Below are 14,955 nucleotides of genomic sequence, written 5' to 3' on the forward strand. Positions count from 1 at the left end.
TTTACTTGACCAAATTAGATTTTTTTCCTGTAAAACGAATATATGTATACATAAAACATATTTTTTATAAAAAAAAATGGAATTCAGACTTAATTTAAGAAATGTTTATTCAATGGATAGCATATTATTAGGAATGTTTGATTGAGTCGAACATTTGATTATTATTTGGAAATAATAATTTTCATTATTTCTGAATTCTTGGTTTAGCTTAATGGAAATTATTAGTGTCGGTGATTTATCTATTTATCACCTAAACTTGATAATTATTTTTAGACATGTATGATGAAATATAAATTTTATATTTAGGTCAAGGGTGAATGAACTACTTAGTTTGTTTAAAAGGACTATAATTTTCTTATCCAGAAATATATTTTCATATAAAATATTCAGTTATATTTATAATTTTGGGCAGTGATTCTAAAATGCCATTTATTAAAAACATTTATATTAAATTTTTTATTAAAAAGAATGTTATAATTAATGAAATGTTTTCTGTATGTTATCGTTGAAAAGCTTCATATATGTTATCAGTCAATTAGAATACTTGTTTATTGCTTATGACAGATTGAATTAAATCAATGATATTTTACCATTATGAATAATAAGTTCAACTTTATTTAAAATGATAAAAGTCATAAAAATATTACTTTTATAATACCATGTATTTTATAAAGCTATATAAGCTTATTTATTTAAATTGTTTGGTGTCAGATTTGAAATATCTTTATAATTTTGCTTCACAAATTGATATGCTTTAAAAAAGACGGCCATTAACTTTTTCTTTGTCTGTTTGATAGATATATAAATATCTTCATTTGATATTTATTTAATAACCCAATATTGGTATGGTATACGTGATCTTGTTTGTATAAGAAATTAAAATATGAGAATTGAAAAAAGCATTTAAATAGTACATATGCACTTCATATCTTTTATCAGGGTTATTAAACAGATGTGTAGGCTTATCTGTAGACAAGAGATAACTATCACTTTCAAAAGTCGTATGGAAGTAATGTAAAGAAGCCTGGGTGGGCCATGGTATTTCTTGGCATTAACAGTCAAATCTAGGTCATCAAGCATTTGTTCTGTAGTTCCTGGTGTCAAGGCTAGCTGGTTCCAGTTCTGCACATGTTCCCAAAGATGCTACTAGACAAAAAGAAATAAATTTAGAAATAGGTGACACACACTCAACTAAATTATAATAAACTGATCTGTACAAACAGATCTTTTCTTGATGTTTTTCCAATTTTATTAAAGAAACTGTCACAATTAATATATACTTTTTAAAATTTTTAAGAAATTAAATTAAAGAATCACTAACATTTTATAATCTGAAATGAAAATGTAATTATTGATTTTTTTTAAAAGTTTGTATCCTTGTCAGTTAAAGGAAAATTATTTTAAAAACGAAAAACTGTGTAAACATTTAATTAGCATTTAAACCTTTGTTTTTTAAAATAATATATTTTGTGATTAATTAAATTTTATCATTTGTTACAAATACATGCTAGTTAATGGCCAATTAACTTTGTAAATAAGCCAAGATTTGACTTTAATAAGTTAAACATTATATTCAAACGTGATGATCTGTAGTTTGAACTGATTTTACCTTTTAAAAAAATTACATTTATTTTTAATTTTTTCTAGATTTTTTTTATTGCAATTAAGATCTGATTTATAAATATAAATTTTAGTAATTAATTAATTTGATTTTGATTATTTAATTCAAATTCTGTAGTAAATCAATAAATTACTTTATAATCTACTGTATCTGTATTAAGTTATATTATAAATTAATGATATGCTATTTTCATAAAATAATTACATTAGTATTTTCGAAATTATATATGCAAATTTAAAACACAAAAAAATTGTAAAAATATTTTAGTATATAGAAAGTGAAATAATGAAATTTTCAAGTTACTTCAATTTTAATTTAAAAACTTACATCTCTTACAGAATATATTATATTGATGTGTCAACACTACACTTGTGTTAATGATTAGATATCTTATAAAAATGTTAGTTAATGTTAAATGTCGAAAAAGTTATTCATAGTTTATATGAAACTAATGTTTAATTTGTATTTTAATGTAATTATGATAGATTAAAATATAATTTTACATAACTACTAAAGATTAAGAACTGGAAAATTTAAAATATTGTTAATATTTTTTTATTTGATTTACAAAATTAAAAAAAAATATATTTAGTGATGTAAATAGTGAAATCAAACAAGTAATGATAAAATTATTTACTAACTAATTAACACATTAAATGTTAATGCATGAATAAATTTAATTATGTATTTGAACTTATGTATTATTGTACATATAATGTAATAAAATAATATAATGAATTTTAAAAAATATTCAAACTATGTCAATATTTTAAATAACAATGAAAAATAATACTATTAATGATAAAAAAATTATTTTAAAATGTTTATTGGAAAAAATAAAAATACTGAAAGAATATCTAATTATAAACTAGAAAATAAAACATTTGGCAAAAAAAAGTTATTTCCAAAATATAAGAAATTTCTATTTATGATATAATTTTGGTTTGAAATTTTAGCAGGAAATTTCATAATAAGTATCTAAGTTTTGTTATTTTTTATTTTTTGAAATAATTTCATTGCTATAAATGCCTAGAATTAGCTCATAGGCATCCAAATTTTTCTATGTAAATACTAATTCAGATTGCAAAATATATCAATTTAATATAGTTTAAAACTTATTTCATAATCAATTGAATTATAATTTGCAGTTACATTAAATTCATTGTCATATTGTTTTACTTATTATATTCTTATGTTATATATAGGGAAAAATATAATAATACATTTATTAATACAAATAGAAATATCATAAAATGAGTAGAATATTTTATTTTGAGAAATTATTATGTAGCAACAAAATAAATGATTATGAATCTCTTAAAAATATTTCAAATTAACAGATCTAAAATATTTTAAAATAATTTACTATGTATGGAGCTGGTTATAAGTTTAAATTTATGATTTGTAATATAAAATGACAAATAAAATTTAGATGAATATTTTTATAACAAATGATATTTAAACAAAATAATTTTATTTGTAAGTTTTAGTGCTATAACTTCATAATCTGAATAAAAGATTTTTCGTGTTTTCTTTTCATTTGGATTTTTAACTAGATGTTATATAAAATTAAATTGCATTAATACACAATAATTTGATATTTAATTAGTTTTATGCATCATAAACATTAATATCTTATATCATTCGTACTTTTATTTTGAATAGCTCTTGATTATGTACCCTAGTACAGATTTTTGAGCACAACAGATATAATTTCATCCTTGAATACATCAACATCCCAAATGGATCTATGCCAAGATACTGTATAGTGTCACTGCTTGCAACTGATGTGCTATTAAGATGCATATAAATGAAAGAAGTTCAAAGTTTTTGACCTTTCCAATTTTTCTTTGCTTTGTGTAATTAAGAATTTTTATACGTAGAATAATTAAAAATTAAGTTTATATATTGTATTTAAATATTACCTTGTATTACTACTAAACTTATTTATTAAATAATATATGTAAATGTATTCCTATATATATTTCTAACAATTATATTAAAATATAATTGTTAGAAATATTAAATATAATTGTGTAATTATAATATTGTGTTTTGTTGTTTAATTTTTTAAAATATTTATATTAAAAGACAGATTTTTTTTTTTATATATATATTTTAAAAATATTTAGTAAAATGTTAATGATTATTCAGATTTTTCTATTTGTCAGAAAGCCATATGTATGAAGAGAGAATATTTCCAGTCATACATTTTTTGCTAATAACAACATTTAATTTAATATATAATAATGTTAAAGTTAAAATAATAATTACAAAATGTATGATTTGAAATCTTTTCAGTTTTTCATTAGTTTAAAGTTTTTATTTTACTGTATGACATTTAAGTTTTAGATTACTTAAATTAATTTTATTCATTTTTAAATAAAATATTGATTGTAAAGAATAGATTATCAATTTTTATATTATATATTAAAATATGTGCATTATGATTAGTGACATTTATATATTAAAGTTTAAATACAAAATTCTGAATAAAATTTTTATAAATTAAAACTTTTTCAACATTAATTTGGTAAATATTTTTGAAAGATATTACTCAGCTTATCAAAAGGATAACTTATTAAGAAAATTGTAATATTTTTGATATAGATTTTGACAAAAATCTATAAAATATGGAATGAAATAAAAATTTTTGTGTAAATTCTAAAAATTAACAAAATAATTTCTAGATTAAAACCAAGTAAAACTACTTTCTCTTTTTTGACTTCGAGTGATTTATTTTAGCAGACTAACAAATAATGTAGAAATACTAAACTGTCCACTGATGAGGCTTTATTGTAAGTGAAATGCATTTGGATCTTATGATGAATTTTGTGAATTCAAAGTTATTGGTAATTAAAGTTAAAGTTTAGTATTTCTATGTTATTTGTTTGTCTGCTAAAATAAATCACTCAAAGTCTGAAAAGAGAAAGTAGTTTTACTTGGTTTTAATCTAGAAATTATTTTATTAATTTTTTGAATTTACAACAAAAATTTTTATGAAATTTTAACCGATCCCATTGTTTTAAATTTTGATGGTTTAAAATATATTTATGGAATGAAATACTTTAATAGTTTTTTTAATTATATCATTATTTCATAAACATTTTTGAGATATAATTTAATCATATTAATAGTTTATGATTAAAGAATTATTAAAATAAAAATAAGACTTTAAGGAAGATGAGTAGATGAGTTGTTTTTTTAGACAATTATGACAATGGTGAATATTTATTTTGAATTTATTATTGATAACAAAGATTATATAGACTGTTTTAAGGTTATTTGTATTTCATGCATTTAAATTTCCTTCCTATTTCCTGAACTTTTTATAGTTAAATATAGCAGCAGAAAATTTTACCTATATTATCAAATATTTCTAGGGATAAACTTACAGTACTTTTTTCCCAACTATAAAGATTAAATTTACTATAGTTAATTAAATAATAATATTTATGTAAATCAAACGAAATGAATATATATATATTGCTTTTGCTTTTCTATAAAAGTAAATCATGAGAAAAAAAATACAAGAAAAGTGAAATTAAATAAATCAAAGTAAGTTTACAGTTTAGTTACAGAAGTTGATATTTAAATACACAACAGATTTTTTTCAGTGCTACTGTATAAGCATGAGCTTGAGTTACTACTACAATTTTTCAGAGATCAAATAGGTTATTGAGTACCTTCAGGGAGGAGAAAGTGTAATAAAAGGCAACATATTACCATATGCTTATAAAATAAAATTTAGAAAGTATTAAAAAGTCTTAACGTTTATAACAGAATAAATTTTTGTATGTTTTTGTTTTTAGTGTAAAATATAATATACAAGTTATTAGTTAGTTATTTACATATAATAATTTGTTCAGATAGAAATTTATAGAATCATATTTTTAGAATAAAATAGTAAAATTTTAACAAACTATTTTACTACTTGTATACTTTAATTTTTAAAATTGAAACAAAATGACATATTTAATTTTAACTTTTATATCATTAACTTCTGTTTACTTTTAATTATAAAAGAGAATTTTGTAATTATAAAATAATGATAAATATTACAAATAAATTGATCAGATGACCTTGAAGTGTCATTTAAGTTACAGTTTATTGATTTCTGAACACTGATATATTAAAGTTAAGTTGGTGATAAGATTTCATGAATTTTATTAATAAAATTAAAATATAATGAAATTTGAAATAATTTTATTATTGCTATTGTTAGTAAATCATAGTTTTTATAATATTTATTATAAAAGTAAGAATGTAAAATATATATTAATGTTTAAAAATGTATTAATATAATTGAGCATTAATGTTAAAATCTTAGAAGAATTTTATTAAATATAAAATTTTTTAAATTTTGCAGCAGCCCACCTGCAACGACCAGTTTTATTAAGTCGGTCTGGACATTCACAGTTGCCATCTCATCCATCTGTCCAAGGACAAACTCAGGTAACTACTGTACATTCAAATTTATAAATATAAGAAAAAATAAATAAAAGTAAAATCAAATATTTTTTATTTAAACCTAATTTTATTCCTTCAATATAATTTCATAATAATAATAATAATAATAATAATAATAATACCTCTCCCGTGGTCACCACCTGGTCGTGGTGGGAGAGCCCAGTAATTTTACAGATCCATAGGGCAATGCAGGCTGGAGCACAAGCTCCTGGTAGGGACACCCATGCCAGTAAGGTCTATGGGGAGAAATGAAGCTAAGAGTGACCACACACCCACATTCTGTGGAGATAATCATTATGGTAGTAACCAGATCTAAGTATGATACCGGCTCGGACGTCGCCCGGGTTAACAAGGTCCGCGTTCGTGGGTTAGGCAGAGGCTCACGTTCGAAAAATAGGCTCCAGTCTCCCTTGGTTACCGGTGGCGAAAGCAGCGCCGGCCCAAGCATGGCTACTGCAATGCCCTCAACAGATGTGAGGAATCAACCTAGCCTTGGTGTTTCTGTGGCAATGCATCCACAGACCACAAAGGCTGGAAAACCACGCCAACGGATGAAATGGACAACAGAAATGAACGAGTTTATCATCCGCACTTACTACACCATCACAAGACTCGAAACAAACATGACAGCATACAGACAACAACTACACCATAGATTCACACAACAATATCCTCACCTCACTGTCACCGAACAAAGGGTTGTTGATCAAAAAAGAACAATTATACACAACAACCTTATCCCACAAACAACACTTGAACTTATCAAACAACAGGTTGCTGATCAAATACATCAACAGACAGAAACATTTAACATTAATGAAGATCACGTAACCTGTCAGGATAATCCAGCAACAAGCACTGATTACAGCACACACACAACAAGTACCACTAATGATACTGCAGGCACTTCCCCATCCATCACTGATAACATAGACATAGAATTAGTTAATACACTCTCACTTATATTTCAGGAAACACTCACTAAATATACAGGTACAGATCCCACACAAAGACCACGAATACCGAAAATCAACACGTCAAAGGTAGTAGGAAAAACACTAAATTATGTAAACACTCACTTACTACCAAACTACATTCATTCAATTTCTACACTCTCAGACATTCATACATTAGTTTATGCTGGGGCAGTCACAGTAGTAACACACCATGGACTGAAAATACACTCACAGACAGACACACACAAAACACAATTCTATCACAAGCCTGCCTGGCAGAGAAGAATAGAAACACAAATAAATGACATTAGACAGCAATTAGGCAGGCTGACACAATACACTAAAAACAACATAACACCCAAATTAAAGAAACAACTCAAAAACATTTTCAAGAAAATCAAAACACACACAAAACATGAACATCACAACACACACATTACAGAATACATCGATACACTAAAACAAAAACTCGCAGCCAAAGCACGTAGACTCAAACGATACAAAACATGTACACTACGAAAACAACAAAATAAATTATTCACAAACAATGAAAAACTTTTCTACAGACAAATCAGTACCAAAACAAACACTGATACACAGCACAGTGGCACACCAACAGAAGAAGAACTCACAACTTATTGGTCTTCTCTTTGGTCCAATGCTGTTACACACAATGCTGATGCAGGCTGGATCAAGGAGGAGAACAGAAACTTGCATAACATACCAAGTATGCCCTGTGCTGAAATAAACATACACGACATTCGCTACGCTGTTAACAGAACACACAACTGGAAGACACCTGGTGTAGACAACATTCACAATTTCTGGTACAAAAAGTTTACATCACTGCACCAGGAACTAGCTAAACATCTAACACACATCATCATCAATCCACAAGACATGCCAAAATTTCTTACTCGGGGCATTACCTACATGAAACCTAAAAACAACAAAACCACAGACCCCACACAATACAGACCAATTACATGTCTTCCAACACTCTACAAATTATTGACATCCTGTATCACAAACAAAATATACAAACATGTTGAAGAACACGACATTCTTACAGAACAACAAAAAGGTTGCCGTAGAAATCACAGGGGATGCAAAGAACAGTTACTCATAGATTCAGTCATTCTACGGCAAGCACACAAACAACACAGAAACATACACATGGCATATATAGACTACAGAAAAGCATTCGACAGTGTTCCACACAGTTGGCTGCTACATATTCTACACATGTACAAAATACATCCATCACTCATTGCATTCTTCGAAAACACTATGCAGCACTGGAGAACAACACTACATCTCAGGGTTAGTAACACTTCCATACAAACAAACGAAATATTCATTAGGCGAGGAATTTTTCAAGGAGATTCCTTGAGTCCTCTCTGGTTCTGCCTAGCCCTGAATCCATTATCCAACATGTTAAACAACACGCAATACGGCTACAATATCAGACACGAAAAAACAACACAGTTTACACTCTCACATCTCATGTACATGGACGACATAAAACTTTATGCATCCACACAAAAACAACTTCATCAACTCCTACAAATCACACATTCATACACTAAGGACATACAAATGGAGTTTGGCCTAGACAAATGCAAAAAACTTCACATAGAAAAAGGAATCCTGAAGAAAGAAGATTTTGCACTTGGAAATGGAGACGTTATTGAATCCATGGAAGAGGGCGAGTTCTACAAGTACTTAGGATTCCAACAGGCCAAACTAACAGAACATACACAAATAAAGCAACGATTAATTAAAGAATACCAAAGTAGGTTAAACGCTATACTTAGAACACAGTTAAATGCAAAACACACAGTTAAAGCAATAAACACATATGTCATCCCAGTACTCACATACTCTTTTGGAGTTATACATTGGACTCACACAGATCTCGAGCAACTCCAAAGGAAAACAAGAACAACACTTACTAAGCATAAACAACATCATCCTAAATCCGCCACAGAAAGATTAACCCTTCCACGTAAAGAAGGCGGACGTGGCCTGATTGACATAGTTAACCTTCACTACAAACAAATACAGTCACTGCGAGAGTTTTTCTACAAGAAACAAGAAACATCACAGTTACATAAAGCAGTAACTCTAGCAGACTCAAATAACACACCATTAAACTTACACTCACATCATACAGACATGACACAACACATAAAAAGCATAGACACCATCAAGCAATCGTGGGCTCGAAAGGCACTCCATGGCAGGCATCCTTATGACCTGGCCCAGGATTTTGTTGACAAAACTGCGTCAAACAGCTGGTTAGATCGGGGATGCCTCTTTGGGGAGACGGAAGGATTCATGATTGCCATACAGGATCAGGTCATAAATACTAAAAACTACAGAAAACACATACTCAAAGATACAACACTCACAAATGACACATGCAGAAAATGTCACATCATGCCAGAAACTATACAACACATCACTTCTGGTTGCAAGCTCTTGGCACAGACAGATTACTTACATAGACACAATCAAGTAGCAAATATAATACACCAAGAGCTTGCAAAGAAACACAAATTGGCAGACATCCACGAACCATACTACAAGTATATTCCACAGACAGTATTGGAAAACAACACGCACAAAATGTACTACGACAGAGCCATAATCACAGATAAAACAATTTACCACAACAGACCAGACATCACACTCATTGACAAACACAATAAAATCACATACATTATAGACATAGCCATTCCAAACACTCACAATGTACAAAACACATGCACTGAAAAAATTAGCAAGTACACAGAACTCGCCCAGGAAATAAGGCATCTGTGGAGGATGGATAGGGTGCTTATTGTACCTGTTGTTCTCTCCTGTACAGGTGTGATACCACACACACTACACAAAAGCCTGGGAACATTACAATTGAGTAGAAATACATACATCACACTACAGAAGGCCACTATATTGAATACATGCCATATTGTTAGGAAATTCCTTAATACAGACACTGACACTGACACACATTTAATTTTAGTTTTGTTTTGGTTGCTATGCCTTGACTCTGGTCCGGCATAGTACACAGCCACCGGTGTGTACCGAGTATAACCCACTAAACCCAACATAATAATACTAATAATAAAGGAAATTGTTGAACAACACAAATGCATACACAAACAGTATGTAAATAGAATATTAGCTTTTTCTGTAGCTATGTCTTGACCTTGGTCCGAATAGCTTTGAACACTAGTATAAACCAAATAGGATACAATCTAGCAGTAAACAATAATAATTGTAGGAAATGCCACATTATGCTTTACACTATACAACACATTACATTGAGTTGCAAGCTTTTAGCACAAACTGACTACTTACATTGACATAACCAAATAGCAAACATAATTTATCAAAAACTTGCACACAAACAAACTACTACACATCCAGGAACCATACTATAAATAAACGTTTCAAATATTATAGAAAACAACATACAAAATATACTATAACACAAATGTAATCACGGAAAACAGTCTTACACAACAGATAAGACATCACATTCATTGAGAAATAAAATAAAATTATATACATTATAGATATAACTGTACCAAACACCAACAACATACAAAATACATACTGAAAAAAGTTAGTAAATATTCAGAACTTGCTTATAAAATAAACATCTGTGGAGAATGGATAAGGAATTTATCATTTCTATGGTCCTTTCTTGGACAGGCATGATACCATATACCAGGAGTGGTGAACCTATGGCATGTGTGCACAAAGTGGTCATACAAGAAATCATCTGAAATGTAATGTATCGTACGATTTTAATTTATCATCTGTCTTTTTTAATCTTTCTTTTCTTTTATTGCCTGGTTACCCTTTTTATCAATCAGCTTTTTTACATTTATTCTAATTAGAGCATATTTGTTTAATTTCTTTAAATATCGTTATTTGAAGTCTAAAACTTTGGCATGCATAAACATGTTTAAAGTTAAGTATCTACTATATGGCACGAGGGCTCAAAAAGGTTCACCATTCCTGCCATATATACTACACAAAAGTCTAGAAACATTAGGCCTTGACAATAGTGCATATATTATACACAGAATACAGAATGCACATTGATTACCTACAGAAAACAACCATACTAAATACATGTCACAGGGTTAGAAAATTCTTCAATATAGATACATCCACAAACAGCACATAACCACAGTAACAGTTTTTCTGTAGCTATGCCTTGACCTTGATCTGGTATAAGCACTGAGCACTGATATTAACCAAGTAGAATGCAAGTTACATGCATGCACATATACACAATTATTTGTTATGTAAATAATTATTATTAGTATTTTTTATCTATTATATTTCAGTTCTAGTAAATTTAAATATCTTAAGTAATCAGAAATGATTACTTAAGAAAAGTACTTAAAAACAGATAAATTATTATGAAGTGCAGGTTTAATAGATTTAAAAAATATACAAAGATTTTTAAAATTTTTTCCAATAACTTGTTTTCAAGGATTGTATATTACAGAAATATATGATTTAAATCATTGTTTCTCAATGGGGACGATATCACCCCCATGTGGGTGTTTTTCCATGTTGAGGGGGCGATTAGTAACAATTTATATTTTGGGAGGCAAAAAATAATTTTCTGGGCGATATAGTAAAACATTATATTAAGAATAATTGGATATTTTATTTGTTATATTGTACAATAATTAAACAAATAACATTATACTAGTCACTAGTCTATTCAATGCAGTACGAATTTGGCGTTAGCCTTGGCCCGCGGCATTGGAATTTTGAAGTGAAGGGGGCGATACTACGTAATGGTTTTATTGAGGGGGTGATACTACGTAATGGTTTTATTGAGGGGGCGATACTACGTTGAAGGGGGCGATGATTCGTTAGAGGGTGAGAAACACTGATTTAAATAAAGGAAAATTGAAATATTTTTATTTTGAGAATTAAAAGTATTTTTGTGCTTTAATTTTACAGAATTGCTTTAAATTAAAATAATGTAAGAGATGATTTTTCAAAAGTTGAAAGTAATATTAACAGTACTATAAAATGAATTTATTATAGTTATATTTTCTCTGATGACAGATTTTAATTTAATTCATTTATAGTGTTAAAAAAGTATATACTTTTTACTGCAAAACTGGAGCTCCAGACCTTTTGTGCTTGTTGACTCCTTTCTAAAATTAGATTTAAATCATTAACTTCTTTTCTATACTGAAACAAAATAAGAATAAATTACAAATAGGATGAAACAAAAACTCAAGTAGGAATTATAAAATTATTTCATTATGCATAAATCGAAATTCAAATCTCTTTTACTTTACTAAAATGTAAAGATATGTGTTGTTATTATATATCATGATTATTTTGTTACATTTTTAAATATAATAAAAATAAATTTATCCACCAATCCTTAAGTGACCTCTAGTGATTAATTGACTTTCAAAATAATGACTCTTCTGGTTGCTAGCAATTAAGTTGTGAATTCTTAATGTCTTAATTCTTAACATCTTGTGAAATCATTTGTTTATATCAATTGATAAAAATATAGGATTTGCAGACAGATATACAAGAGTTAGGTTAAGACTCCACTAGCGTAATAATGAGCGTAAAAATCCTCACTGTAAAAACTTTTAATCGTGTGACCATGATATTTTATGCCGAAGCAGGTCATAAAACCAGTGTAAAGCGAGTTGAGCATTGTTTAACTTTCAACGCGAATACGTCTATTAAACTGTACCATCCACCAATCAGAAGTCAGTGGAATCTAGGTCATTGTGATATGGTGCAAAATGGCAGAAAACGAGCTTTTGTGTATGTTCTCTCGTGGCTACTTGGAAAAGACCTAGAATAGATCTGGAAAGATTTATTGAAAACATCCGAAAGTATTCATGTATCTACGACAAGAGGTATCCTGATTATGATAATGGATGCCTAAAACCCACAATATGGTCGGCCGTAAGAAAGTCTTTCAATTTGGAGAAGTATATAATAAAAAAGCTAAGCTTATATTATCTTAATAATACAATAATAAAAGTTAATATATGAAAGTAAAGATATTATTTTTACTACATTTGTAATTATAGTACAGAAAAAACTTGTAGAATATAATCATTGTCTTTATATTAATATATGACGTATACAACTGTAACTTCGATAGTACCGTCAAAGTAAAAACTTTGCTAGTGGAGCCAGACCTCCACCGCAATTCAAGCACAAACGCAAATAGATCACGTGATTAAAGTATTTACGGGGAGGGTTTTTATGCTAGTGGAGTCTCGGTCTTACAGTTACCGGTTATTTCAATTGTATTTCTGTAATTCTATTCTTACATACACTGCTGTCATGGTAGGAAATGAATATGATTACAACACAATTCATGTGCAAAATTCCTGTGTGAGTCACATTTACTCAACTATTCTGGCATAGATATGCAGTCTGTGCAGCTTGTATTTCTGTTGGACTTCAAATGTTATGAGACTTTAGAAAGATATCTTATCCTTGCCATTTGTTTTGCTGAAAATATGATATCAGTAGTTAGAAGAAGATTGTAAATGTTGATGTAAGGAATCTGGAATAAAATGTTACACAGATGAACAACACGATTGGCACTTTGTATCAGATAGTGAGTGTAGACCACACAGCCATGTCTGAACGTTAACACAGTGATTGAAGAGTGTGATACATCAGAAAATGTTTTCAAGTTTTGTTTTGGCAGCATTTGTTGTAGAGGAGCTCTTTGCTTGCAATCTGTTGTAATTTTCTTTTACCTTATGCTATCGACATCAGAGACTGCAGTGGTGCCAAGATGGTGTAAGTGGTACACTGGGACAATGATTGGTACTATATAGTGTTTTTAGACAAATCACAGTTTAGTCTGCTGCATCATGATGGACAGAATTATTTTGAAATGCTGCGAAAACTGGCTGTTGGAAACATGCATTTCTAATCATAGCATTATATATGATATGGGGTGCTGTTGAATCACTCATGCTCCTCCCTGAAATTCATTACTGGAATCTTGTTCAAAATGTTGTATCTTCTGAATACAAGGCATGTTTATATTTCTTCCTTAACTGATCTGTGGAATAATCAGGTTTATAATATATTGAACATGTCTGAAGCATGATTGTTCAGTAACTTCCTTGTCATGCCACATCTAAATCTACTGAGAATGACATTTGGTTATGAATAAAGGAAGTATGGTATGTCATTCATAGTTTCTTCCACTTAACCCTTTTATGAGTGGATTTACCAGTGGCTCCCTCTCCTCCCAGAGTGAGAGAATTTTAAACAATGTAAAACTTACAAAAAAATTAATATCTTGTCGTACAATTCATATTTTTAATAATTTTTTTCTTCTGATTTGACTGTGTTGAAAACTTCAAATATTTAGGAGGAGACAAACTTTAAGAATGTACATATATTCTTAATTTGTAGAGCCATCATATATATTGTGTGTGTGTGTATATGTATATATATATATATATATATATGGTTAAGCGGGCAACTGACTGGTTAAGCGGGGTCTTACTGTATATATGTATATATATATATACAGTAAGACCCTGCTTAAGGCTGATTTGGTATAACGCAGTCTGCTTGGAGCCTTAAAAAAAAAGCTCAAAATTTACGCTGTTTGCTGATTTAAATTATTGCATCATTCCATTGATGATTCATATATAATATGATTATTTACGAACATGAACCAATCAGCAAAAAGTGGCAATGTATTGTAGTGCTGTACTTCCTTTAAATCTATGCTTGTTTTGTGCAATTTTGAAAAAAATATAGTACTGGCATAGTAAACACTAGTATTGTGTTGTATTCCAAAGACACATGACAAGTTTTCCATTTAATATCTTTATTTGTTGAGTCGATACGGCA

At 28.8% G+C, this 14,955-nt stretch overlaps 1 protein-coding gene across 1 annotated transcript in view; it reads left to right on the top strand.

The window, feature by feature from the left end:
- Nucleotides 1-14,955, top strand: part of LOC111613027 (transcriptional coactivator YAP1-like) — a 128,803-nt gene that overhangs the window by 62,405 nt on the left and 51,443 nt on the right. Inside the window, exon 4 of the mRNA XM_023354327.1 lies at nucleotides 5,991-6,076. Within this exon, the coding sequence (XP_023210095.1) occupies nucleotides 5,991-6,076 (86 nt within the window). The remainder of the gene's footprint in view (nucleotides 1-5,990; nucleotides 6,077-14,955) is intronic.

The sequence above is a fragment of the Centruroides sculpturatus genome, unplaced genomic scaffold (genome assembly GCF_000671375.1).
Source record: "Centruroides sculpturatus isolate CEXI.00-Female unplaced genomic scaffold, Cexi_2.0 scaffold310, whole genome shotgun sequence".
NCBI classification, from domain to species: domain Eukaryota; kingdom Metazoa; phylum Arthropoda; class Arachnida; order Scorpiones; family Buthidae; genus Centruroides; species Centruroides sculpturatus.